We start from the raw sequence: 27,151 nt of genomic DNA, 5'->3' as shown, positions 1-27,151 counted from the left end.
GCAGACATTTTCGATATTGCAACACCAAATTCCACATCTACCAATGTTGCTCATCATTACTGTGAAGTTTTATAAAATTTGGAGCATTTCCATATTTTGGAAATTTTTGGTGTAGTATCCATGGCAACATAGCAGTTCCAATGATTGCCAAAATCATCCAAAACCAGTATATGCCCGGCACCTACATTGTATCAAAATATAATGATTCTAAGTTAAAGCATTTCCAAATAATTCATCAAAACCAAAAACTGGAATTTTCCAATATTTTTCGGTTTCCATGGTGATGGCAGCCATTTTTTAGTTCCAAAGTTGCACTGCAACTGGAAAGTCAGGGTTCCTTGTTATAGTGCACCATCATTCAGATTGGTTCCTTTGGCTCTGAGAAAACTGCCGGACAAAACTAGGTGGAAGAAAAATAATAATAATAATAATAGTGAAAAAGAAACAGAGGAATAGCAATATGTCACCCGACATTGTCGATCGGGTGACATAATAATAACAAAGAAACGGAGGAAAAGCAATATGTCACCCGACATTGTCGATCGGGTGACATAATAATAGTAAAGAAACAGAGGAAAAGCAATATGTCACCCGACATTGTCGATCGGGTGACATAATAATAATAATAACTAGATTTGTAATTGCTAGCAATAACAGATGGCACCCTCGTCCCCCTCATTGCCAGGATAAAGGCAGCCATGGTGAAATTTCCAAAGTCAAAGAGCGTATCTACACATGGAAATTATGATTTTTGTAAAGTTTTATTAAGTTTGGAGCATTTTGAATTTTTTGACATTTTAGTCATTTCCATGGTAACGGTGGCCATTTTGAAATTTTCAACTGCAAAATGCAATTCTGCCCATACCAGTTATCATTTCTGTAAAGTTTCATCCAGTTTGCAGCATTTTGATTTTTTTCAAATTTTGATATTTATACTGTTTCCATGGTTACAGTAAATAATTCCAAAATTCTAAAAGCAGACATCTCATTGCCATATGTCATGTTATATATCAATACAGTTTCATTGATCTCTATGCAATATTCTTAAAGAAAATGCAGCTTTTATGTATTTGTCCATAGGCTCAATGTTAAACATTTGCCCTGTTTCCATGACAATGGCGGCCATTTTGGAATTTCTAAATATTGTCTTGACATCTAGGCATACCAAGGAACATTTCCATAAAGTTTCATCCAGCTAGGTCTTATAATGAAAGATTTAGAATTTTAAAATTTTTTCACTTTTTTGCAGTTTCCATGGAAACGACAGCCATTTAAAAAAAATCCAGAGTCAGATGCACAACTTCACATGGGGGTCCTCATTATGTTATAGTTCCAACATTATTGGATCACTCAATTCTTAGAAACACGATGGACAAAATGTGTGGAAGAATAATAAAAATAAGAAAAAAAAGAAACGTAGAATAACAATACGTCACCCCAACTCCGTTGAGGGTGCCATAATAAGAAAAAAAGAAACGAACAATAACAATATGTCACCCCAACTCCGTTGAGGGTGCCATAATAAGAAACGGGACAAAAACAATAAGTCGCCAAAAACTCCGTTTTGGTGACTTAACAAGCTATTTTACTTGTACCATAAAGAACACCGATCGTGCTCGACTCCAATCTCAATTAACAAGAATCGTGAGTTTTCCTATCGAAGGTCGGTGGTTTCATTGTAAATCTGTCGTTTAGGTTCATGTGGACCCTTTGGCTTAAATGGCTGCATTTTTTATCTCAAAATTTACTCTGAGTACAGACAAACCTGTGTATCTGGAAACGTTTTAAGGTTATTAAGCCATATTAGTCAAAGGGTCCACATGAACCTTTATATGCTTGAATGTGTTTAAGTAGAATAAAATTGTTGATCCTGGAATGGTGGTCCAGAGTTTTAGCAGCTGCATTTCTCCTGACGTCCATATGGTCTGCCAGCAATAAGAGGAATGCCTCAGAATAATTTACAGCTCAGATGACCAATTATTCAATACTCATGCAATTTAAACACAAATTCACATCCCAACCATCGTGTATGGTGAACTTATACAACTCAGAGAAAAAAATATTTTAACTACTTAAATTAAATAAACTCATCATAGATACCAGGATTGAAATTTCTCATTTGCGCCAGACGCGCGTTTCGTCTACAAAAGACTCCTCAGTGACGCTCGAATCAAACAATGTTAAGGGCTTAATGCGAAGTACGGAGTTGAAGAGCATTGAGGACCAAAAATTCCTAACAGTTTTTCTTAATACGGCTAAGGTGATCTATTTCTGAGGAAACAAAGCCTTAGTTTTTTAAAAGTTCAAAGGTTTGTAAACAATTAATTTATACTAATGACCATAGCAATGATAAGACAGTGGAATAAATGTACACTGCAGTCTTCTCTCCTTGTTTTTGTTAAAGTGTTTTGGCAAGCATGCTTAATAAGACTAATTATCTTTTTTTTTTTTTTTTTTTTTGTTATGTGATGTTACATTTGAACTGTCTTAGTTATATTATAGGTTTGGGGAGGAATAGCTGTATCTGTATATATAAAGGCAACAGTAGTAAACCGGTGTTCTAAGATCATAAATCGATTGAGAGACACAAGCATTAACAGATATGGAAATACTTTTTTTTAGAATATTTAGCATTGAAAATGAAATGCATGTGCTAATGTTTTTAAACCCCTCCCCCCCCCTTTTTTTTTTTATTGTAAATAGGTAGCAGAATATGTAGAAAGAAAGGCAACAGTAGTATACCACTGTTTAAAAGTCATAAATCAATTGAGAGAAAAAAACAAATCCAGGTTACAAACTAAAATCAAGGGAAACACATCGATCAACTATAAGACAACAGAACAACAGAACATTAGAAACACTATTGCAACAAAAACAAACAACATTGCAACATACATAGAAAGGAACTATCAGATAACAACTACCATATTCCTGATTTCGTACAGGAAATTTTAAGAAATAAACTGTTATCACAGAGATATGTCTCGCCTTTTTGTAATTTTGATTATGCAAATGTTGAAATCAAAATAGCAATACTTTAACATCTTGCACAAGTTATGATAATATTCAAAGTCAATGAACCATGACTGAGCTACAAGGCTAAACAATCTCCATGTAAATGAGATGTGCCAATGCTTATACAACTGCATACTAAGTCTATAAGAGGGGGTGGGCTATATGATCTCTATGGAAACGTGCAAATGCCAATAAATTTACAACCAAATATAATTGACTTAACATTAGCAGTTCATCTTAAACTGATCTAATCACAAACAAATACATGTAAACTAAGATAAGTTTCAAAGTCATTAGATTGTGACTGAGAGGTGAGGCCAAATAATCGCCATGGAAATGAGATGTGCCAATGCTTATACAACTGAATACATAATCCTAAAATTGTACATGATAACTCAGAAAAATTTTCAAAGTCAATAGACCATGACTAAGGGGGCGGAGCTAAATTATCTCCATGGAAATGAGATATGCCGATGCTTACACAACTACATACCAAATATCATTGACCTACCACTTGTGGTTCCCCATAAACTGACCTAATCACAAACTAATACATGTAAAATAAGCAAAAGTTTCGAAGTCAATAGACCATGACTGGGGAGAAGGGGGGGCAAAAAATCTCCATAGAAATGAGACGGCATACCTATGTTACGCTTTTTGACTCCGTCAAGGCGAGACAAAAATAGTGGGTTGAACCTGGCTTTGTGTTTAGCCAAACCTCGGGCTTAATGGCAATGTTAAAATTACCACTAAAATGACAACGTTGCATGACAAGAATACAGTACAGTCAGTATCTGTTTACACTTTCAGTTGTCTATGCATATATTTATATATTTTATTAACAATTTCATTATTTAATAACACATTTAAATCTAAGATTTGATTTTTTTCTTTTACATTATTTCAAAAATATTATCCTACATCTTTCTCACTAACTTCATTCTGAAAAGACGCAGGTATTAAAACAGCATGAGCAGCATTTATTTTTCCTCATATTTTGAAATAACTTTTCTTTTGAATTCATTATACAAATTGATACTTTTTTAACATGTTGATATATGGTAGTGTCTGCCAGATCTGTGAACTTCTGTTATATTAATAAATAGTGTTTAAGTATTTCCGTCACAGATTCCAATGACATGTGATACTTTTGTATCAGGAGATATTTACACACTCAGTATTGCACCTTTCGGAGTTCATGCAATTATAGAATTTCTATATGGATTGATGAGATTGGAACATCATTTTACTAATGATACTATTTATCTATAGTTTCTATGCATCTAGTCTCAATACATTTTTTTGTTCACACGATTTCCTCTGGTGTTTTTGTCTTGGTTATAATGTATTCAAAATGGATTTAATAGTTATGATTCATCTGTAAACTACTATTGCTTCTAACTAACTTATATATACTTTTACCCCATATCTCTTTTCAATATAAAACAATATTATTTTAGAAAAAATATATTTTATTAAATATGTGTATATCTTTAAGCATATAAAATATATAAAACTCTTCAGTATGACATAAAATAACAATCTATATAAAAAAAAGAAGATCTAATCTTGTTCAAAATACAAATTATATCTTTATCAACGGAGTAAAAAAAAAACTGTTTACAAATGTGGTGACCAAAACACACACATTAAGGTTAGTTATATTAATTTGATCTTGATGTAAACTATTTTCAATAATAAATTGTTCTTCATACTCTCTTAGTGTTATTCAAGATCATTGGAGTCCTGAAGGCTAAACAAATGTTATTTTCTCAAACATTGGCACACAGTCGTCTGTTAAAACATGTTCCAGTGGTTGGGAAAAAAATTCTCGCAATGAGTCATTTCTAGCATTTTTAGCATAATAATTGTCTGTTGGTCTTTTTCATTTTTAGCCATGGCGTTGTCAGTTTATTTTTGATTTATTAGTTTGACTGTCCCTATTTTTCAAAGTTCTTAAAGATTCTCCTTTCAATGAACCATTTACAGCTACAGTGTGTCTATGGCCCATGGTCCCTACCTTCCCTAATCATTGGTATTCTCAGTCAAATTTGCAAACAAAAATGTAGTCTGAACATTTTGTGATTAATGTTCTGCATTCGAATCTGATGACAAGATCATGCATGAACATTGTTCAATATTTATTTTATTGTAAAATTTAACTCTTTGAATTTAAGGTATAAATATGATAAAACATGATGTACACTCTCAAATTAAAATGTTGTTGACCACACATTTTTTTTTATCAAACTTACACTTTATGTAGGTGTGTTAATGACTTCAATGACAGATGCTTACCTGCATTGAGTTAACTGCTGTTAAAAACAATTTACAATGAAATATTATTGTGCTAAAAACAATTTAATCAATTTACAGAGAAGTGTGCGTTTGTCATGTTTGTTGACATTTAGTGTGTGTGATTCACCACACAAAGTTTCCTATCCTGTAAGTACTCACTGTCACATAAATTAAATATCTAATCAATTTCTATGGTCAGTATCTTTTCTTGAAAAAATTATCAAAACAAACATATAAAGACATTAAAAAAATGGAAAAATGGAAACTAGCCAATGAAATATTGGGATAAATGTGAAGGTCACAAAATTGTTTATCAAAAATAAACTTGAACATAAATGTCATTTATTGGTGTGTTAAAACTTTGACCTTTAATAAGTATTAAAATAAACAAAAACAGCAATATGTGATGCTTAGTACTGGATCAATTTCTTTTAAAAGAGAATAAATGAAACATTTAATTATTGATATTATAACCATGTTCTTTCTTTTTTTCTTTTAATTGAATCATACTTTCTTGAAAACTTGAACAATTGTAAGTTGGATACAGAAAATACTGGTCTTTTAAAACACTAAGTAGAATTGAATAGAACTAGGTAGTACTTTTAAATACTTGTTAGTGTTCTTAATTCTGAAAAATACATTACTTTATCATTTTGTATCCCTTATTTCCATAATATTGTGAAATAAAGGCCTATCTTTTTTTACATATTGAATACAAAACAAGAACACAATTATTAAATAACACTGAAATTTGGATTTTCAGCAAGATTATATACTCTTGCTGAAAATCAAAATTTTATAATACCCGGTACATATTTCCAGAGTTAAATGTGTCTTAAAATACAGCTTTCAAAACACTGCCAAAAATAATCATATAAGCATAACTAATTATCATTTTTTTTTTAAACAAAAGTACATAACAATTACAAAAATAAACATAACAATATAAAATGTATAATATATAAAACACATGGTGGTGTGGATAACGCTAAACACAGTAACACTACAGCAGGTAGTGCCAAATTCTTTCAGTAAAAAATATTGAATTAAAGGAAATGTTCTTTGTATATACATATATTTGGCATTAGATCTTCTTAAGAGATTTTTTAGTCCTGTAAAATTTTATTTGATTGTCACACATTTTTGTTCAATGAATGAAGTATTTTGATAAGAGTATCTAATTTTATCATTTCCAATCATCCTCAAATTCCAAATCTAATCTCATCCTTGTTAAAAGGAATTATTATTTGTGCTTGGTTCAGTCATGGAATTTTATCTGCAGCTCTTCTATTTTATGACATTTTCAAAATATATGCTCAAAATCTTCAAAAACTTAATTGCTGAAAGAAAATTCACCGCTTTTCTGTATCTCAAGATACTGTGTTTTATTTTATATGGAACCAATGAAGTTTTAAACAATTTAAGGAGTTTATACCAAGTCATGTCTTTTTTCCAATCAAAGTCTTTGTTCAAACTGAAGGACCATCTATCTTCACAGCTCAGTTAAGTACTATTTTTATCTAATAACAACATAAATCTCTTTCAAACTTTCAAACTTCTGTTAGAGAAAAATATTAATTCTTTTTTTTTTTTACGGAAATATTACGGACCTAGAGTCTTACAAAGATTGTCTACAAAGATCCAAATTGACAGAAATGTTTATATTTTAAATAATGTAAGCTTACTTCAACCCTATTTCACACCCCATGTTACACAAACGGTGTCTCAGTTTAAATATCTTTGTTATGGCATATCATGCCTATCCACATCACCATTGTTTTATACAGGTACATAAAGAGAAAGACTTTTTAGCATATTTTCACAGTAAGAGATTCATATAAAGATTTGTTTGAACTGCCAAAAATATGTATTATAAATGTGTCAACTGTATATTGGGAAATTGATTATTGTGTACCATTAATCTTAATTACTTTCAATTTTTTTTTTTTTTTTTTTGCTGTTTGAAATTCCTAGAATTTCATATTAGAAAGAACAATTAATGAAAGGCGATAATGGATGTGGAATCTTCGTTTTAATAATCAACAGGATGGGGATGATCTTTGTTTTAATTATCAAAGGGACTATATGTATAGAATAACCATACATTGTCTTGAATAAAAAAATTATTTGTTCAAGGCTTAGAAACAGGTACAAAGCAAGCATTTCTATCCTGTTTGAGCCAAGTACAAATAGAATTAATATTACGAGACAATGTGTGGTCTTTCTTTATATACTGTAACTCCCAAAACTGTTCCAAATGAAATATTTAGGGCATAAACCATCATTTTTAAATTTGGAGCGAACAACTTAAAAATTCCACAACCCTGTACTTTGGATGACTTCATAAACTCAATTTTACAGTAACCTATTGTAAATATCATAAGCAAGGCAATATACTGTTGGTGACTTTAACAGCTGCAGGTTATAGAGCATTGCACTAGGAGCTTTTTAATTTAAGATTTAATATAAAGTAAAATAACAAAAAAAAGCAAACTGTATATGCCACTGAGAATTATCACCTATCATCAATCAGTAAAATTTTCATAACACATGGGTAGTAGTTTGGAGGTCATCTTTATGGGAAGTAGTTTGGAGGTCATCTTAATGGGTAGTAGTTTGGAGGTCATCTTAATGGGTAGTAGTTTGGAGGTCATCTTAATGGGTAGTAGTTTGGAGGTCATCTTTTATAAATGTTCAATAAAGATCAAAGACTACCCTGCAGATCATTTGTTCATTTGTTCAAAACCAAATAAGGAGAACTACTAAAATACCTGTACATTAGTTCAACAAAGTTAAATTGTTAAACCTTGCCAAGTAGTTGCAGACTGACTCAAGGATTGCAATATGAGTGTTTTTCCATAGGGTTTAAATGGGAAGTTGTGCCACCATTGTGGCCAAGTTTTCCACATGATCAACATTTAATTGTTCCATTGATTGATAGCGATTGATTTCGTTATATTTTATGGTTGCCTTCCCCTTTTTGAATTAGCCTTTAAGTTAGGTATTTTTTATATACTTTTTTACCCCACCTTTTATCAGGACCATTTGTACAGAGCTGTCCAATCATCAATTCCCTTAAGTTTCATAATATTTCGATTGAAAATAAACTTGTTGCATCAGAAACATTATGATACTAAATTGTCTTAAGACATTTGGACTCTTTAAGTGATGATTACAGCTCATTTGATTCTATATATATGCTCAATGGATATAAGCTAATAAACTGTTAACACAGAGATTAACTTTAAGTTTCAGTTACATGTAATTTTTATGGTATTATGCAAAAAATAACTGAATAATGGCAACACTTAAATATGCAAATATTACACCATGTAAACCAATACAAATATTTCAAATTCAATAGACCATGACTAAGGGGCCTTAATATAGATTTGTCAATGCTAAGACAACTTAACACCAGTTATCATTGATTTACCATTATGTGTCTCCCCTAAAACTAATCTAATTACAAAGTTCAACATTTTTGTATGTTTCCTTTGTCAGAAATAGCACGTAGAAGTCTTGTTTCCATGACACTGTTTCAGGCATGAGATGAATTCCAAATAACTATAAATATGAATATGCAGTCTGACAAGCTTTAGCTTTAAAATTTGGTAGAACAATAAATCCAAATGATTGTGGTGGGAATGACACATTTCCTGTTCTTGTCACAGGTGTCAACACATTAGGTAATGTGAAATCTTCATTAAGTTTTAAATGTCTCCCATTCAGTGTTACTGACCTAAAAAGAAAAGAAATAAGGCTATTCTATCAAAGTTAACCAATGGTCAATGACTTATAAAATCAGTTAAAAATTTCAAGTCATATTTGAAATCCTTTGTATTAATAGTTCATTGTAGGAAATATAAGAACCTTTTGACTTTTCCCCATATTATTTACTTTTTATCTGGGATGACTGCTACATACAATGTATTTGACTCAATTATAAAGAACAGTCATGTAGGACACTTTTTGCATGCATATATAAAAACTATGTTGTACAGCTTTTTTCCCTTACACATCATAATTTTCCTGTATAGTCAGATAGTCCAACCATTTGGTTTTTTTTTAACTTTCATAATGTCTTCCACTTCAGTCAGATTTTATTTTATCTTTTGTGAACACTCCATAAAGAAAATTGCTTTCTTACGTCTATAGCAAGAATGAAGAAAATTATAGAATAATATTTTCAGTATATATTTATATTTACTGTGATTTTAAGTTATCCTGGGGCTGTAATATATATACATGTAGTGTTACATCATCTCCATATTGTGGGAAGTTTATTGTTTTGAAGTCGTCACCAAGATTCATTCCATATACTGTTATACTTCCAGCAGTATAATTAGACCTGAAATAAAATAGTATACAATAATCTCTTATTATAAAAGTCAATGTTAGTCTTTCCTCAACCTGATTAAAGTATATTGACTTAGTCAATATACCTTAATAAGGCAATAATAAAAATGGTACTATTTTTCTGCTCTTTGGTCAGGTTGTTGTCTCTTTGACACATTCCCCATTTCCATTCTCCATTGTATTGACCGATATTAAAAGGCTATATCTGTTTTTATTAAAATATTGTGTTATTTAAAAGTGTTGACCTTTCATTAAGCATGCTCCATGGTTATTGCTACGATATATATATATAGACAATGTCTCCTACTGACTGTAATATTTAACACATTTTTATTTTCATTTTGATTAGGACTATCCCTACCATTAAGTAGCTATTGTCTTACTGATGAATGGTAAAATGCTCAACCAAAACATAACTCTAACTTAATGTCTTACTTCCTATGCAATAATTCTATACAATTTTCAAATTTCCATTTCAAAGGACGGCAAAAAGAACTTAACTGGACAAAATGCAAACCCTATATACATGTAAATTCTTATGATATGATTGCAAACAAACCAAATTCCTTTTCAATTCATTAAGGCATTACTTAAAAAGATAACCAATAGAAATATATAACTTAATGATATTGTGTGTATTGATAAATACATAATAAGTTATTATACCAACCTTTTTACATTAGTACAATGAGAATACATTCTAACCAAGCCTTCTGGGTCGTCAACTGTTACATTCAGCACTGATCTCCCAACCAAAGTTTTATATATATATGACAACCAATAATCCTACAAAATACAGAAAAGGTTTGTTTTATATTATATTGGTCTAAATTTAATATAACTCCTCAAATTCCATGGAAATTGTTAAATGAAAATCTATTGGTGCTGATATATATTATCACTCCTCTAAAATGGCATTCAAATAAAAAGTGAAATTGAGGTATCTATTTACAATTAACAAAATACTGAAAGAATCAAATTGTAAAGTTTTTTCCAAGAGATACTTACCCAATTCTAGCTAATTGTTAAGTTATGTATCAAATAATGTCACAAATCAAGCCATTGGTTTTCTTGTTTGTGTTTTTTAAAACATTTAAACAAACTGAAGCATTCTATAGTTTACTTAATAGTATGGGTTTTACTCATTATTGAAGACTTTTAGTTGCGGGTATAAAAATTTCGGCAAAAAATTAAACATTTGTTTTTTCATTACAAATTTTATTTATTACACTATAAGTTATTACTTTATGATATGGTACAAAAATCAACCAAAAAAATCGATTCGGTTTGGCCCAAGATGACTTTTAAAATGTTTTTATCATTGAACAAGAATGTGTCCCAAGTACACAGATGCCCCACTCGCACTATCATTTTCTATGTTCAGTGGACCGTGAAATTGGGGTCAAAACTTTAATTTGGAATTAAAATTAGAAAGATCATATCATAGGGAACATGTGTACTAAGTTTCAAGTTGATTAGACTTCAACTTCTTCAAAAACTACCTTGACCAAAAACTTTAACCTGAAGCGAACGGACGCACAGACGGACGCACGGACAAACGGAGGCACAGACCAGAAAACATAATGCCCCTCTACTATTGTAGGTGGGGCATAAAAAGCTCCAAATTATCTCCCTTTGGTGCAAAAATGCCATTTTTGGGCATTAAAATTGAAATATCTTTTTTAACTCATCGGTGACCTATATTTTTTATTATTGTTTTCAAATAAGCTTTACATAAACTAAATAATTATAAAATTTTAGCGATTTCTGTAATTTAGCTCTTTTTTTATTTCGATATTACCTTTATTTCTCCTATTAGATCAACAGAAAAAAAGGACATTTACAAAAATGTATGCTTCTTTCGGAGGCAGATTATGAGCTTAAATGAACGGTGACACCATATTTTTATTTCATTTTTCTATTAAGTATATGATGAAGTTCATTTATGAAAAAATATAGAGAAATCCTATATTAGGAAAAAAAATTGATTTAGACCCTTAAGGGCATACGATACAGTTTTGATCCAGTATTTACATTTTGATAAAAATTTCCATATAGACCATTTTTTACCTGATTAAATCAAATATGTAATAAAAAATATACCTTCATGTGCTACTTTTTGAGTAAAATAAGATTGAAATTTCAGATATTTACTCAAAATTAGGATTTGTGGACATATTTTTCCTTTCGACAGAAATACATAACTTTTTTATTTTAAAAGAAAAACACAAGCTGTTTTTTGTTTAATTATCTGTCATTTCTGTTTTATAAAAATGTTCTTTAAATTTATGCATTTTATTTTTACTAATAACTCATACTTATCAAATATTCATGAATGTAGAAAAAAAAAACATAATTTTTTGCTGTATATTTATCAAATTAAAAAAAATTGCATTATTTACACTTTCTTGAAAATTGGTACAAATTATCTTCATAAGAAATCAAACCATATGTCATTTTAAAAAAGAGGTGTCCATGAACTCGTTTTCAAATTAAATCAGTTTGAATGGTTAAAATTAGTTGAAAAAGCATCTTTTCCCGATATGTCACCATTTGACGTTGCGAAAATAACATTTTATGTTAGCAACGTCATTAACTTCCCTGTAACTGTATCGTATGTCCTTAAATCCAGGTCAAGTAAGACCCCTTTTTGGCCCTAAAATATATCAGTTTTATAAAATTGTTAAAATGTAAGTTTTTAGCTATTTATTGGAAAGTAGAATACTTCTGTAACATAAATATGGGCTGCTTTTGACAATACAATGCACATATATATGGTACTAGCATTATTAAGTCACAAAAGTTAGGGTTAGGGTTACTGAAATCTTCACAATCTTAGGTGGTTTCCGTCTTGAATGGAAGTGGCCACATTTGTGTTCATTCTAATATTCAAATGTAAGTTGTATTTTATGATAATAAATAACATATATAAAAGTTGAGAGTGAACAAGGATGTGGCCACTTTCATTCTTGACAAAAACCATCTAAAAAGTGACATATTATGGCATTTTTGATAGATGAGTCATATTAAAGCTTGAATTTGAGCATCTTTAATAACTAAATCAGTTCAAATCTTTCACATAAACTAATTGAATCGACTGAAGTAGACATTTAAGTGTTTAAAAAGTATCAAAAATCCTTCATTAGATAAACCTGAAATTTGAGGCCAGAATTGAGCCTTATCAAACCTACTCCTTTTCACATTGGCTTCTGAAGGGTAAATGAGGGAATTTGGCAAAGAATTGCTATGTTAGATATTTATATTTTTAAAAGAATAAAAAGATCAAAAGTTTCAAACCTATGTCACCTGTATAGCTATGGTGACAAGCACCTATAGATAATGTATCACATGTTGGTACATCAATAAGGACATGTCAGCCTTCATAGATATTTGTCTTATGTTTCTATGGTAACAAGTACTTACAGGTAATGGATCACTAGTTTCGTCATCTATAATGGAATAATGTCCTCCATAAAAAGTTTGTCTGATTAAAACATCTAATCCACCTATTGCTGATATTCCTAGCTTATCTAACCACCTAAGGAAAATAATAGGTGCATTGCATTAAAACAAACAACAATTCATTTTTGTTAACGTAATTATAATTTTTCTTTGTCATAAATGAATCCATTAATGGAGTACAACAATCAAAATAAGCTGAGCATGGATAAAAAAAATATATTCTAAAGTTTGTAACATACTCTGGATTTATTAATATTTGTTTGATACACATGTTCATCAATTTTGTGGGTACAGTGGATCCACAAATTAAATGTTCAACAAATTACAAGTTCTCGTAAGGAATGTATGCAGACTTTGCCAAAACAACAACCAGATGCTCCGCATGGCACAGCTTTATACGACTGCAGAGGACGAACCCTGAACAGTTGGGCCAAGTATGGACACAACATTTAATCTTGATACAGCTCTGAATTTGGATTGTGATTAAATAGTTGACAAAACATAGGTTTCTAACACAGAATGAATGTAGTCTAAGAACTTAAACTTAAAAACTTTGAATTGGACATTTACCTTTTATGGTCCAATATCCAAAATCTAAATACATGGTTAGATTCAGCATATCATAGAACCCCAAGAATTCAATTTTTGATGAAATCAAATACTGTTCAATTTTAGACCCTTTAGACCTCAATGTAAACCAAATTGATAACCGGGCCTAAATATCAAAAATCTATGTACATGTTTAGATTCAGCATATCAAAGAACCCCAAGAATTCAATTTTTGTTAAAATCAAGCTAAGTTTAATTTTGGACCCTTTGGACCTTAATGTAGACCAATTTGAAAACAGGATCAAAAATTAATAATCTAAATACACGGTTAGATTTGGCATATCAAAGAACCCCAATAATTCATTTTTTGAAGAAATCAAACAAAGTTTAATTTGGACCCTTTTGGCCCCTAATTCCTAAACTGTTGGGACCAAAACTCCCAAAATCAATCCAAAGCTTCCTTTTGTGGTCATAAACCTTGTGTTAAAATTTCATAGATTTCTATTTACTTATACTAAAGTTATTGTGCAAAAACCAAGAAAAAAATGCTTATTTGGGACCATTTATAGGCTCCTAATTCCTAAACTGTTGGGACCAAAACTCCCAAAATCAATCCCAACCTTCCTTTTTTGGTCATAAACCTTAAATTTTAAAATTTCATAAATTTCTGTTTAATTATACTAAAGTTGTTGTGCAAAAACCAAGAAAAATGCTAATTTGGGCCCTTTTTTGGCCCCTTATTCCTAAACTGTTGGGACCAAAACTCCCAAAATCAATTTAACTATTTACTTATACTAGAGTTATAGTGCAAAAACCAAATGTCTTCTGACGACGATGACGCAGTTATACCAATATACGACCAAAAAATTTTCAATTTTTGCGGTCGTATAAAAATAAATATCAACAGAATGTTAGTTTTCTTCAATTTACGAAAAATTGATACCCACAAAATAAATGAATCCACAGCATTCTAAAACACTGACAATGACTGAGGACAATTGTAATCAAAACACTGACAATGACTGAGGACAATTGTAATTTAAACACTGACAATGACTGAGGACAATTGTAATTTAAACACTGACAATGACTGAGGACAATTGTTATTTAAACACTGACAATGACTGAGGACAATTGTAATCAAAACACTGACAATGACTGAGGACAATTGTAATCAAAACACTGACAATGACTGAGGACAATTGTAATCAAAACACTGACAATGACTGAGGACAATTGTAATCAAAACACTGACAATGACTGAGGACAATTGTAATTTAAACACTGACAATGACTGAGGACAATTGTAATTTAAACACTGACAATGACTGAGGACAATTGTTATTTAAACACTGACAATGACTGAGGACAATTGTAATCAAAACACTGACAATGACTGAGGACAATTGTAATCAAAACACTGACAATGACTGAGGACAATTGTAATCAAAACACTGACAATGACTGAGGACAATTGTAATCAAAACACTGACAATGACTGAGGACAATTGTAATTTAAACACTGACAATGACTGAGGACAATTGTAATCAAAACACTGACAATGACTGAGGACAATTGTAATTTAACCACTGACAATGACTGAGGACAATTGTAATCAAAACACTGACAATGACTGAGGACAATTGTAATCAAAACACTGACAATGACTGAGGACAATTGTAATCAAAACACTGACAATGACTGAGGACAATTGTAATCAAAAGACTGACAATGACTGAGGACAATTGTAATCAAAACACTGACAATTAACACTTAATCATTGTCAGCAGCACCTGCAGATAAACTACACATTTGACAATAAAATCAATATCCAATAGCAGATATAATAATCATGTAAAACCTATTCTAAATATAGGGTTGTTGTTGAAAAGAAAGTGCTGGACAACACGTAAGCACTTCCATAATATGTAGATTATACCTCCTCTACAATGTTAAGTATGTGTCAAACAATACTTGTAACTTTCCACTTTTCTGTAAATGAGTCAATATTCCATGTGCCTCTAAAAGAGGAACACAATGACATCCTGAAAACCAAATGTCTTATTGCAATGATACTGTAATTGGTGTTATTTTCAACAATTGATTGAGCTGTACCACTCAAGAAGACCAGAAGATAATTCAAAAAAGATGTATAAACTTTGAAGTTATTTAATGAGGGTAAATAACAAAATTTCAATAATCACACTTTGTTCGCTGAAATATAACATGTAAAATTCAAGAGTTTCTAAATAACCAATCATACATATCCAAGTTTACGATATGAACTGACGATTTTCAATGTAACTCTTCATGTCTTGTTCTAAATCTCACAAACTGAGTCCCTTCACTTACATAAAACCTGCCACATAGGTATTAGACAATCCTGGAGCACCACCTCCACATCACCTGAGTCCCTTCACTTACATAAAACCTGCCACATAGGTATTAGACAATCCTGAAGCACCACCTCCATATCACCTGAGTCCCTTCACTTACATAAAACCTGCCACATAGGTATTAGACAATCCTGGAGCACCACCTCCACATCACCTGAGTCCCTTCACTTACATAAAACCTGCCACATAGGTATTAGACAATCCTGGAGCACCACCTCCACATCACCTGAGTCCCCTCACTTACATAAAACCTGCCACATAGGTATTAGACAATCCTGGAGCACCTACTCCATATCACCTGAGCCCCCTCACTTACATAAAACCTGCCACATAGGTATTAGACAATCCTGGAGCACCACCTCCACATCACCTGAGTCCCTTCACTTACATAAAACCTGCCACATAGGTATTAGACAATCCTGGAGCACCACCTCCACATCACCTGAGTCCCTTCACTTACATAAAACCTGCCACATAGGTATTAGACAATCCTGAAGCACCACCTCCATATCACCTGAGTCCCTTCACTTACATAAAACCTGCCACATAGGTATTAGACAATCCTGGAGCACCACCTCCACATCACCTGAGTCCCTTCACTTACATAAAACCTGCCACATAGGTATTAGACAATCCTGGAGCACCACCTCCACATCACCTGAGTCCCCTCACTTACATAAAACCTGCCACATAGGTATTAGACAATCCTGGAGCACCTACTCCATATCACCTGAGCCCCCTCACTTACATAAAACCTGCCACATAGGTATTAGACAATCCTGGAGCACCACCTCCACATCAACTGAGTCCCTTCACTTACATAAAACCTGCCACATAGGTATTAGACAATCCTGGAGCACCACCTCCACATCACCTGAGTCCCTTCACTTACATAAAACCTGCCACATAGGTATAAGACAATCCTGGAGCACCGCCTCCACATCACCTGAGTCCCCTCACTTACATAAAACCTGCCACATAGGTATTAGACAATCCTGGAGCACCACCTCCATATCACCTGAGTCCCTTCACTTACATAAAACCTGCCACATAGGTATTAGACAATCCTGGAGCACCACCTCCATATCACCTGAGTCCCCTCACTTACATAAAACCTGCCACATAGGTATTAGACAATCCTGGAGCACCACCTCCACATCACCTGAGTCCCTTCACTTACATAAAACCTGCCACATAGGTATTAGACAATCCTGGAGCACCACCTCCACATCACCTGAGTCCCTTCACTTACATAAAACCTGCCACATAGGTATTAGACAATCCTGGAGCACCACCTCCACATCACCTGAGTCCCTTCACTTACATAAAACCTGCCACATAGGTATTAGACAATCCTGGAGCACCACCTCCACATCACCTGAGTCCCTTCACTTACATAAAACACACCTCCATATCACCTGAGTCCCTTCACTTACATAAAACCTGCCACATAGGTATTAGACAATCCTGGAGCACCACCTCCATATCACCTGAGTCCCTTCACTTACATAAAACCTGCCACATAGGTATTAGACAATCCTGGAGCACCACCTCCATATCACCTGAGTCCCCTCACTTACATAAAACCTGCCACATAGGTATTAGACAATCCTGGAGCACCACCTCCACATCACCTGAGTCCCTTCACTTACATAAAACCTGCCACATAGGTATTAGACAATCCTGGAGCACCACCTCCACATCACCTGAGTCCCTTCACTTACATAAAACCTGCCACATAGGTATTAGACAATCCTGGAGCACCACCTCCACATCACCTGAGTCCCTTCACTTACATAAAACCTGCCACATAGGTATTAGACAATCCTGGAGCACCACCTCCACATCACCTGATTCCCTTCACTTACATAAAACCTGCCACATAGGTATTTGACAATCCTGGAGCACCACCTCCATATCACCTGAGTCCCCTCACTTACATAAAACCTGCCACATAGGTATTAGACAATCCTGGAGCACCACCTCCATATCACCTGAGTCCCCTCACTTACATAAAACCTGCCACATAGGTATTAGACAATCCTGGAGCACCACCTCCACATCACCTGAGTCCCTTCACTTACATAAAACCTGCCACATAGGTATTAGACAATCCTGGAGCACCACCTCCATATCACCTGAGTCCCTTCACTTACATAAAACCTGCCACATAGGTATTAGACAATCCTGGAGCACCACCTCCATATCACCTGAGTCCCTTCACTTACATAAAACCTGCAACATATGTATTAGACAATCCTGGAGCACCACCTCCACATCACCTGAGTCCCCTCACTTACATAAAACCTGCCACATAGGTATTAGACAATCCTGGAGCACCACCTCCATATCACCTGAGTCCCTTCACTTACATAAAACCTGCCACATAGGTATTAGACAACCCTGGAGCACCACCTCCACATCACCTGAGTCCCCTCACTTACATAAAACCTGCCACATAGGTATTAGACAATCCTGGAGCACCACCTCTATATCACCTGAGTCCCTTCACTTACATAAAACCTGCCACATAGGTATTAGACAATCCTGGAGCACCACCTCCACATCACCTGAGTCCCCTCACTTACATAAAACCTGCCACATAGGTATTAGACAATCCTGGAGCACCACCTCCATATCACCTGAGTCCCTTCACTTACATAAAACCTGCCACATAGGTATTAGACAATCCTGGAGCACCACCTCCATATCACCTGAGTCCCTTCACTTACATAAAACCTGCCACATAGGTATTAGACAATCCTGGAGCACCACCTCCATATCACCTGAGTCTCCTCACTTACATAAAACCTGCCATATAGGTATTAGACATTCCTGGAGCACCACCTCCATATCACCTGAGTCCCCTCACTTACATAAAACCTGCCACATAGGTATTAGACAATCCTGGAGCACCACCTCCATATCACCTGAGTCTCCTCACTTACATAAAACCTGCCACATAGGTATTAGACAATCCTGGAGCACCACCTCCACATCACCTGAGTCCCCTCACTTACATAAAACCTGCCACATAGGTATTAGACAATCCTGGAGCACCACCTCCACATCACCTGAGTCCCCTCACTTACATAAAACCTGCCACATAGGTATTAGACAATCCTGGAGCACCACCTCCATATCACCTGAGTCCCTTCACTTACATAAAACCTGCCACATAGGTATTAGACAATCCTGGAGCACCACCTCCATATCACCTGAGTCCCTTCACTTACATAAAACCTGCCACATAGGTATTAGACAATCCTGGAGCACCACCTCCATATCACCTGAGTCCCTTCACTTACATAAAACCTGCCACATAGGTATTAGACAATCCTGGAGCACCACCTCCATATCACCTGAGTCTCCTCACTTACATAAAACCTGCCACATAGGTATTAGACAATCCTGGAGCACCACCTCCATATCACCTGAGTCCCTTCACTTACATAAAACCTGCCACATAGGTATTAGACAATCCTGGAGCACCACCTCCACATCACCTGAGTCCCTTCACTTACATAAAACCTGCCACATAGGTATTTGACAATCCTGGAGCACCACCTCCATATCACCTGAGTCCCTTCACTTACATAAAACCTGCCACATAGGTATTAGACAATCCTGGAGCACCACCTCCATATCACCTGAGTCCCTTCACTTACATAAAACCTGCCACATAGGTATTAGACAATCCTGGAGCACCACCTCCATATCACCTGAGTCCCTTCACTTACATAAAACCTGCCACATAGGTATTAGACAATCCTGGAGCACCACCTCTATATCACCTGAGTCCCTTCACTTACATAAAACCTGCCACATAGGTATTAGACAATCCTGGAGCACCACCTCCATATCACCTGAGTCTCCTCACTTACATAAAACCTGCCACATAGGTATTAGACAATCCTGGAGCACCACCTCCATATCACCTGAGTCTCCTCACTTACATAAAACCTGCCACATAGGTATTAGACAATCCTGGAGCACCACCTCCATATCACCTGAGTCCCTTCACTTACATAAAACCTGCCACATAGGTATTAGACAATCCTGGAGAACCACCTCCATATCACCTGAGTCTCCTCACTTACATAAAACCTGCCACATAGGTATTAGACAATCCTGGAGCACCACCTCCATATCACCTGAGTCCCCTCACTTACATAAAACCTGCCACATAGGTATTAGACAATCCTGGAGAACCACCTCCATATCACCTGAGTCTCCTCACTTACATAAAACCTGCCACATAGGTATTAGACAATCCTGGAGCACCACCTCCATATCACCTGAGTCCCCTCACTTACATAAAACCTGCCACATAGGTATTAGACAATCCTGGAGAACCACCTCCATATCACCTGAGTCTCCTCACTTACATAAAACCTGCCACATAGGTATTAGACAATCCTGGAGCACCACCTCCATATCACCTGAGTCTCCTCACTTACATAAAACCTGCCACATAGGTATTAGACAATCCTGGAGCACCACCTCCATATCACCTGAGTCCCCTCACTTACATAAAACCTGCCACATAGGTATTAGACAATCCTGGAGCACCACCTCTATATCACCTGAGTCCCTTCACTTACATAAAACCTGCCACATAGGTATTAGACAATCCTGGAGAACCACCTCCACATCACCTGAGTCCCTTCACTTACATAAAACCTGCCACATAGGTATTAGACAATCCTGGAGAACCACCTCCATATCACCTGAGTCCCCTCACTTACATAAAACCTGCCACATAGGTATTAGACAATCCTGGAGCACCACCTCCACATCACCTGAGTCCCTTCACTTACATAAAACCTGCCACATAGGTATTAGACAATCCTGGAGCACCACCTCCATATCACCTGAGTCCCTTCACTTACATAAAACCTGCCACATAGGTATTAGACAATCCTGGAGCACCACCTCCATAAGCTGATCCTGTTTCACCAAGCCATGTTTTCCCATATGGAGGATGTTTTGCTATTTTATTGCCTTTATTTATTTCAGGCATTAAACTATTCAAGATGTCAATATCCATGAACTGGTCAATTGTAGCTTCTCTACCATTTATATAATACCTGTTTCAAAACAAAAATACAGCAAGCATGAAAAACAACTCATTGTAGTTTGGAAAATTCAAGCAATATCTTGCTAGTTTTTCTTTTCAAATTGACTAAAAATTGACAGCCATTGGAATGAATCAATAATATTTAAAACATAGATACATTTGTATTAACTGTATCATCAATTCAAAGATCAAAAGCACTAAAGGTCAAGGATAATTTCCAAATGATTTAAGTGAAATTTGAACTATTTCCATAACATTACAATGGTAAATGATATGTTAAGTATATTTATAGACATGATAGACTGGACAGATGTTCATTTGTTTAAATTGTTTTGGTGTGATATTTTTGCTAACCATCTGTTTAGATTTGGTTTATTTTTTTTAAAGTTCAAGTAGGTTTTTCTTCAAAACCAGTTTCATTACATTTTTACAATTTAATAAAACTTACTGATGAAAAGTTGGATTTGTAACAATATCTGGTCCTCCAGTTTGTAAAAATCTGAAAAAGCAATATTTCAAAATCATTTCTAATTGAATTAAACAAAATGTAATAGTTTTTCTAAATTTACATGTCTTATAAGCAGAGTTCATCTTCATTTCATATTCATCATGTTCACAAGTTCTCATACTGATATGCATTTAATATTTGCCACTGGATAAATTCAATCGTCATTTACTATAAATATGAGGGTTTTATAACTTTATTTGAACAAATGATCAATTTCATTTTTGTGATTTTCACTCTGTTGCTTATATGGATTTCAAAACAGCTTGAAAGAAGAAATTATTTTATCTACAAACACATAATTCTTTATCCTTAACTTGATAACTTACTCTGTGAAATATTTCTCAGCTGATGTCTTTGATAGCTGTGTGGTACTAGGGCCTATTATGACACTATTTCTCCACTGTGGGTACTGGTTTAACAGACTGTGAAGTTTACTGTAGTCCTTAGCTCTCTGGGAACCAGAGATGGAATATCCAATATGGTGTTTGTATGAGTTAGGCTCTACAAAGATATCATGAATAGTGTACATAATTTACACACATCTGCTGGTTATCTAATTGATTGGTTATAATTGATTTTAATTAATTTCTTGTAGATATAATTAGAAGATGTGGTATAAGTCAAGTCCATTTTCTGAATTAAGGTCATTCTATTTATAGAGAGGTGTTTTACAGTTTCCCTCAGTTAAATAAAAATTAATTATATTTACATTAATTTAAAAAATTCTCACCATTGCCCAGTTCCCATCCAGTTATTTTGTAACCTTTCTGTGAAGTATAGTCCATAAGCAGTTTGGCATTATCTGGTAGCCATTGTCCACCCTCTCTCAGTAATGAGTTCAGGTCAAAGATCAGACTCCAACCAACCTTTGTCACAAAATTATTCAGCTCATCAAATTGATTTGCTGAAAAAATAATGTGAAAATGAAATACATGAACATGTTTTAAAGGTGTGGGCATTATAATTGGTTCGTGGTAAAAAAAACACTGATATCTCTGCTTATTCAGACCAGTAGGAAAAAATTGTCAAAAAGCTACATGTAAGCTATAAAATACAAAATTTAGGACTCCTAACACATTTTTCTTCCTATTAATAAGTACATAAATCGCCTAATAAGAAGATTTAAATAAAAATAATTCCCAAACATGAGAAAAATAGTATAAATGAACTCATCATAGATATCCAAAAGAAATAAAGTAAACATTCTCATTACTTACAAAACATGGTAAAATTAACAAATTTATTATCATAATAATCCGACATATACAGGTCACTTTGATTGTAGAATCTGACATTGTGTGTGTCCGGTGAAAACTTCATAAAATCAGCCTCTGACCCTCCTACCCTGAGATAACATGGTGACAAGGCTCTGGCTAAGGACTCTACCTTTGGTGAGCTACAAAAAAGACATGTCACTGGCATTAAACTAAGGAAAAAAATCTAGCGTGGCTCTATATAATTTTATGGGTAATTTAGGCAGTGTAATTTTCTGTAGACACTCCAACCATACCTAATTCTGACACTTTTTTTACCTTGAACATGTTGAAGTTGTAAAAAATCATTTATTGAAAAGAAAAGTTCACATAAACAATTTTTTTCTGCAAAGGTCTGAATACTGTGGATTCATTTATTTTCATGGAAATTGGAAAGGTTAGACAAGACTACATATTTTTGTACTACATCTATACCTATGTTGCTTTGGTTAATCTGTAGATCAGTAATTTGTTTAGTAAAATTGTCAATTTCAGACCGATGTTTTCCTTATTATAATTTTTTTACAACAATCAATTTGAGGACCTTTTTAGCTTGCTGTTCTGTGTGCACCAAGGATCTGTGTTCACTGTTGTATACTATACTTTGTCCTATAATTGTTTACCTTCAACACATTGTGACTTGACTGGAAAGTTGTCTCATTGGCACTCAAACCACATCTTCTCTTTTTTCTATTTCATTAATTTTTCCAAAATTTCTACTAAACATGCTAAATGACTACTTTTTTGTTAAAATGGTTAACAACATTTATGTCCCTGGTGATACATACCTGAAGTTTAACCGTTCCCAGTTATGTCTGATGATACCCGTATCTATAGCAATACTCAGATATTTATCTGATACAATCTGAACAGCTCTGTCTGTGGCAATTTTCAGGTCAATGGCTTCAATTACAGCATTCAAAAAGGACAGAAAAAGGAACAGTTTCCATCCAAATTCCATTCTTTTTTCCTGTTTTACTGTCTTTAATTACTTATCCTGTAAAGAGAAATCTAGGTGACTTGAATGAATATTGCAGCGTTTCCTTCTGATTAAATAAGAAGATCAGTCTCTTTATTTCCCCCTTTTGTACTAGAAATCACAAAACATGTATAGTGAGTGTACAAAGTATTAAAAATAATAAAAAGGAATTTGAATAATCAGCTCAGGTTTGAAGAAAAAAAATGTTCAATTAAAATCATAATTATTTTAGTAAACCCTGTTGTGCCAGTAAAACCATGTAATACATGAGTATAAAGAATATATATTTTGACATAATGAATGAAACGACAAAATAAGAAGAATAATATCAGACTTGAGACAGAGTAATGCAACATGTAACTACTACCTAGGCACTAGAAACTTGAAAAATTCAGGTACAGTTTACATGGTTTAGGTCTCAGAACTAGAGATTTTTTTTTAAACATTTCAATCGTTTTTTTGTGTTCATTTTGCTTGTGCATACTCCTCTCTTGTTAATTATATTTTACTTAAATAACCACAGAATCTGCTTTAATATTATAAAAATTTTCATTGTTAAAAGGGAGAAGTACAGAACTTTAAGGGGCGTTCAGAATTTACATTCAATGGGACTCAGGAATTGATATATTTTTGGAGATATAGGAAAGAATTCAATGCTTTTTACAGGAATTTATGAAGACATGCCCCCTTCTTTTCTCTTTAAGGTTCATGTGGACCCTCTGGCTAAAATGGCCATGTTTTCACCTCAAAATTTGCTCTGAGTTCAGACAAATCTGTGCATCTGGAAAAGTTTTAAGACATAGCATACCCTAGATAAATAAATTTCAAATATGTTCTATGTTATAGTAAAACAAAAACTTAAAAGGATTTTGCAGTGCACTTTTTTTATTTCTCCAGGAGGTACAATGTACCAAAATAAACTAAGTTGGGAAAGAGGTTTGAGATCTTCCCCACAGGTAATTATTGAAGGGAGCTGTTTTGTTTGACATCATGGCAGTAGATGGACAATAGATACCTGACAATAATTGGTGATTTAAAATGTGTACTGTGTTGACCATATCAAGCAAAAGTCAACTGTTTGTTAATTTTATCATCTTCTGCAGGGACGAAAAAGAGTTCAAGTTATGAATTTTCTGAATCATCATGATCATACATGTACAATGCATTTGAATTCTAGTTATCTAGGGCATGCTATGATACACAGTTTTGTCTGTACTCAGAGTAATTTTTTATGTGAAAATGCAACCATTTTAGCCAAAGGGTCCACATGAATCTTAAATTCTTCCTTGTTCTTCCTTTGCAGGAAATAGTCAATTTCACTTGAATTCACATTATGCAAGTAACTACATGTATCAAGCATTCATACTTTTAATTAGCAAGGTGTTAACCTATCACTAGAATTTTAATTGCTATTACTTTAATTATATAAATGTATTCTGGCTGTGTGACAGTCATGACAGTGATTTCCATAATGATCCATAATGATGGGTGCCACATGTGGAGCAGGATCTGCTTACCCTTCCAGAGCACCTGAGCTCACCCCCAGTGTTTGGTGTGTTGCTTAGTCTTTAGTTTTATATGTTTTGTCTTCTGTACTATTATTTGTCTGTTTGTGTTTTTATTTTTAGCCATGGCGTTGTCAGTTTATTTTCGATTTATGAGTTTGACTGTCTCTCTGGTATCCTCTCTTATACACATTTGGGTGTGACAATCTCTTCTAATCATTTCTAAATTAGTCGAAATTCTAGATTCCGAATCGATGGATATTTACCCAATACGTTAATATTTGATGTTTACCTTTCAATGCATGGTCCATATTGAGCTATGGGAAAGAAACGAAATGTTAAATGTTATTTTAAAAAATACAATCGGAAGTAATCTGTAATCTGTCATATATATATTCTGCCAATGTAGGCACACCTCTTCCGAGTATTGGAGTTCACAACATGAATAAAAATATCTTCCACCAATATCACTATTCACTATTTACATTGTACATCATATTCTTGACGATAAAATTGGGCTTAATGTCAATATAGGCAGCAGCAACTCATTTCAAAATACTTTAAAATCTAAAATATGTATCTAAAGATATCACTGTTTAAGAGTAGACAACAAATAGTCACTTAGGATTCATATAATGTTATTATCTACTTAGTCTTTCTCTTCTTTTTCTTTATATCATCTAATTGCAACAGTCTATACCTTTCACAATGCAGATTGTTACATAATCGTCTACATTTTGGATCTATAATGTTCTGTATCACTTTAAAAGCTTTTTCATTTCTTAACATTGACATGTAAGCAAAGGGATTAAAAATCAGTTGTAAAATGTCAAAATGTTCATCTTTCATATAAAAAACAGCTAACTCTTCACTGCAGGAATTAATTAAATCTTCCAAAATTGGTTTTCTGATATCTTCTAGACTTTTACACGTTAATAAAAAATGTGGTAAAGTTTCTTCTATTTCATTACACAGTTTGCATATAGACAGTTCTGTATTATTTGTAAACGTGGCTCTTAACTGTTTGTAGAATGTCATTGAACTCCAAGTAGCTATTTTCAATTTTGTAGGAATTCTAATAATTTCCCTTGAATTCATAGTATTTGTATTTGCAATAGGATGACATTGACCTGGTTTAAATATAAATGATAAATATTTTAAACTGGTATAAAGTTTTGCTTGATTCAGTATTGATTTTTATATATCAATGAGTTTGGATAATGTTGGAGTAATTGTTATTCCACGATATTTTTTACTGTCTTTACAACTTCCTTTATTCTTAAAGAGCGGAATTACTATCCCTAATTTCTGTTCGTCTGGTATATAACAAAGTCTAAAAGTACTATCCAAAAGTTCTTTAATGTGATAAATAAGAGATTGTTCTCCATATAAGAAGTTTTCAGTTGAAGCTCCAAATATATCTGGTGATTTATTTAAATTTAATAAGTTCAAAGCTTCTACTATTTCATTTTCAGTAATACTTTGGTGCTGAAAAATAGCTCTACAAATGTCAATTATATCAATATATTCTTGTTCTTCCTTTTGTTGGTACTTGTTATCAAAATGTTCATGAATAGAATGTTTTGTTAAATTTTCAAAATGATGTTTCCATCCACTTAGAATGTTGTTTTCTGTACTATACACTGTGTCTCCTACAGATAGTTCATCTATATGATTACTTAATCTTCCCCTCTGTTTTTTAATAAGTCTATAGAATGAATTTTTCTTTTTGATATTTGCTTCCAT

The 27,151-nt window shown here is 33.6% G+C and overlaps 1 protein-coding gene across 3 annotated transcripts; it reads right to left on the bottom strand.

The window, feature by feature from the left end:
• Nucleotides 1-8,562: 8,562 nt before the first annotated feature.
• LOC143073597 (heparanase-like) lies at nucleotides 8,563-25,996 on the bottom strand. Of its 3 annotated transcripts, none has more exons than XM_076249258.1 (11): nucleotides 25,698-25,996; nucleotides 23,710-23,932; nucleotides 22,886-23,064; nucleotides 22,399-22,572; nucleotides 21,995-22,169; nucleotides 21,609-21,659; nucleotides 20,973-21,170; nucleotides 13,096-13,210; nucleotides 10,343-10,458; nucleotides 9,524-9,664; nucleotides 8,563-9,055 (listed from the first exon to the last, which is right to left on the bottom strand). In XM_076249258.1, exons 2-11 carry the CDS (start codon nucleotides 23,880-23,882, stop codon nucleotides 8,881-8,883), a joined length of 1,497 nt encoding a protein of 498 aa, XP_076105373.1. In that variant the 5' UTR covers nucleotides 23,883-23,932; nucleotides 25,698-25,996; the 3' UTR covers nucleotides 8,563-8,880. The 3 variants fall into 3 exon arrangements, with proteins under 3 accessions (XP_076105373.1, XP_076105372.1, XP_076105374.1); XM_076249257.1 differs by having other exon boundaries at nucleotides 23,710-23,918; nucleotides 25,698-25,995; XM_076249259.1 differs by lacking the exon at nucleotides 20,973-21,170 and having other exon boundaries at nucleotides 23,710-23,918.
• Nucleotides 25,997-27,151: the final 1,155 nt, after the last annotated feature.

The sequence above is a fragment of the Mytilus galloprovincialis genome, chromosome 4 (genome assembly GCF_965363235.1).
Source record: "Mytilus galloprovincialis chromosome 4, xbMytGall1.hap1.1, whole genome shotgun sequence".
NCBI classification, from domain to species: domain Eukaryota; kingdom Metazoa; phylum Mollusca; class Bivalvia; order Mytilida; family Mytilidae; genus Mytilus; species Mytilus galloprovincialis.
This window is presented reverse-complemented; position numbering and strand designations above follow the sequence as displayed.

Excerpts from the sequence above, each read along its gene's own strand:
- LOC143073597 (XM_076249258.1), bottom strand. The coding sequence starts at position 23,882 with ATGGAATTTGGATGGAAACTGTTCCTTTTTCTGTCCTTTTTGAATGCT. Across the intron at positions 22,170-22,398 it reads TGGATGGGAACTGGGCAATG|AGCCTAACTCATACAAACAC; the intron begins GTGAGAATTTTT and ends ATATCTTTGTAG. Across the intron at positions 21,660-21,994 it reads GCTGAGAAATATTTCACAGA|ATTTTTACAAACTGGAGGAC; the intron begins GTAAGTTATCAA and ends TTGCTTTTTCAG.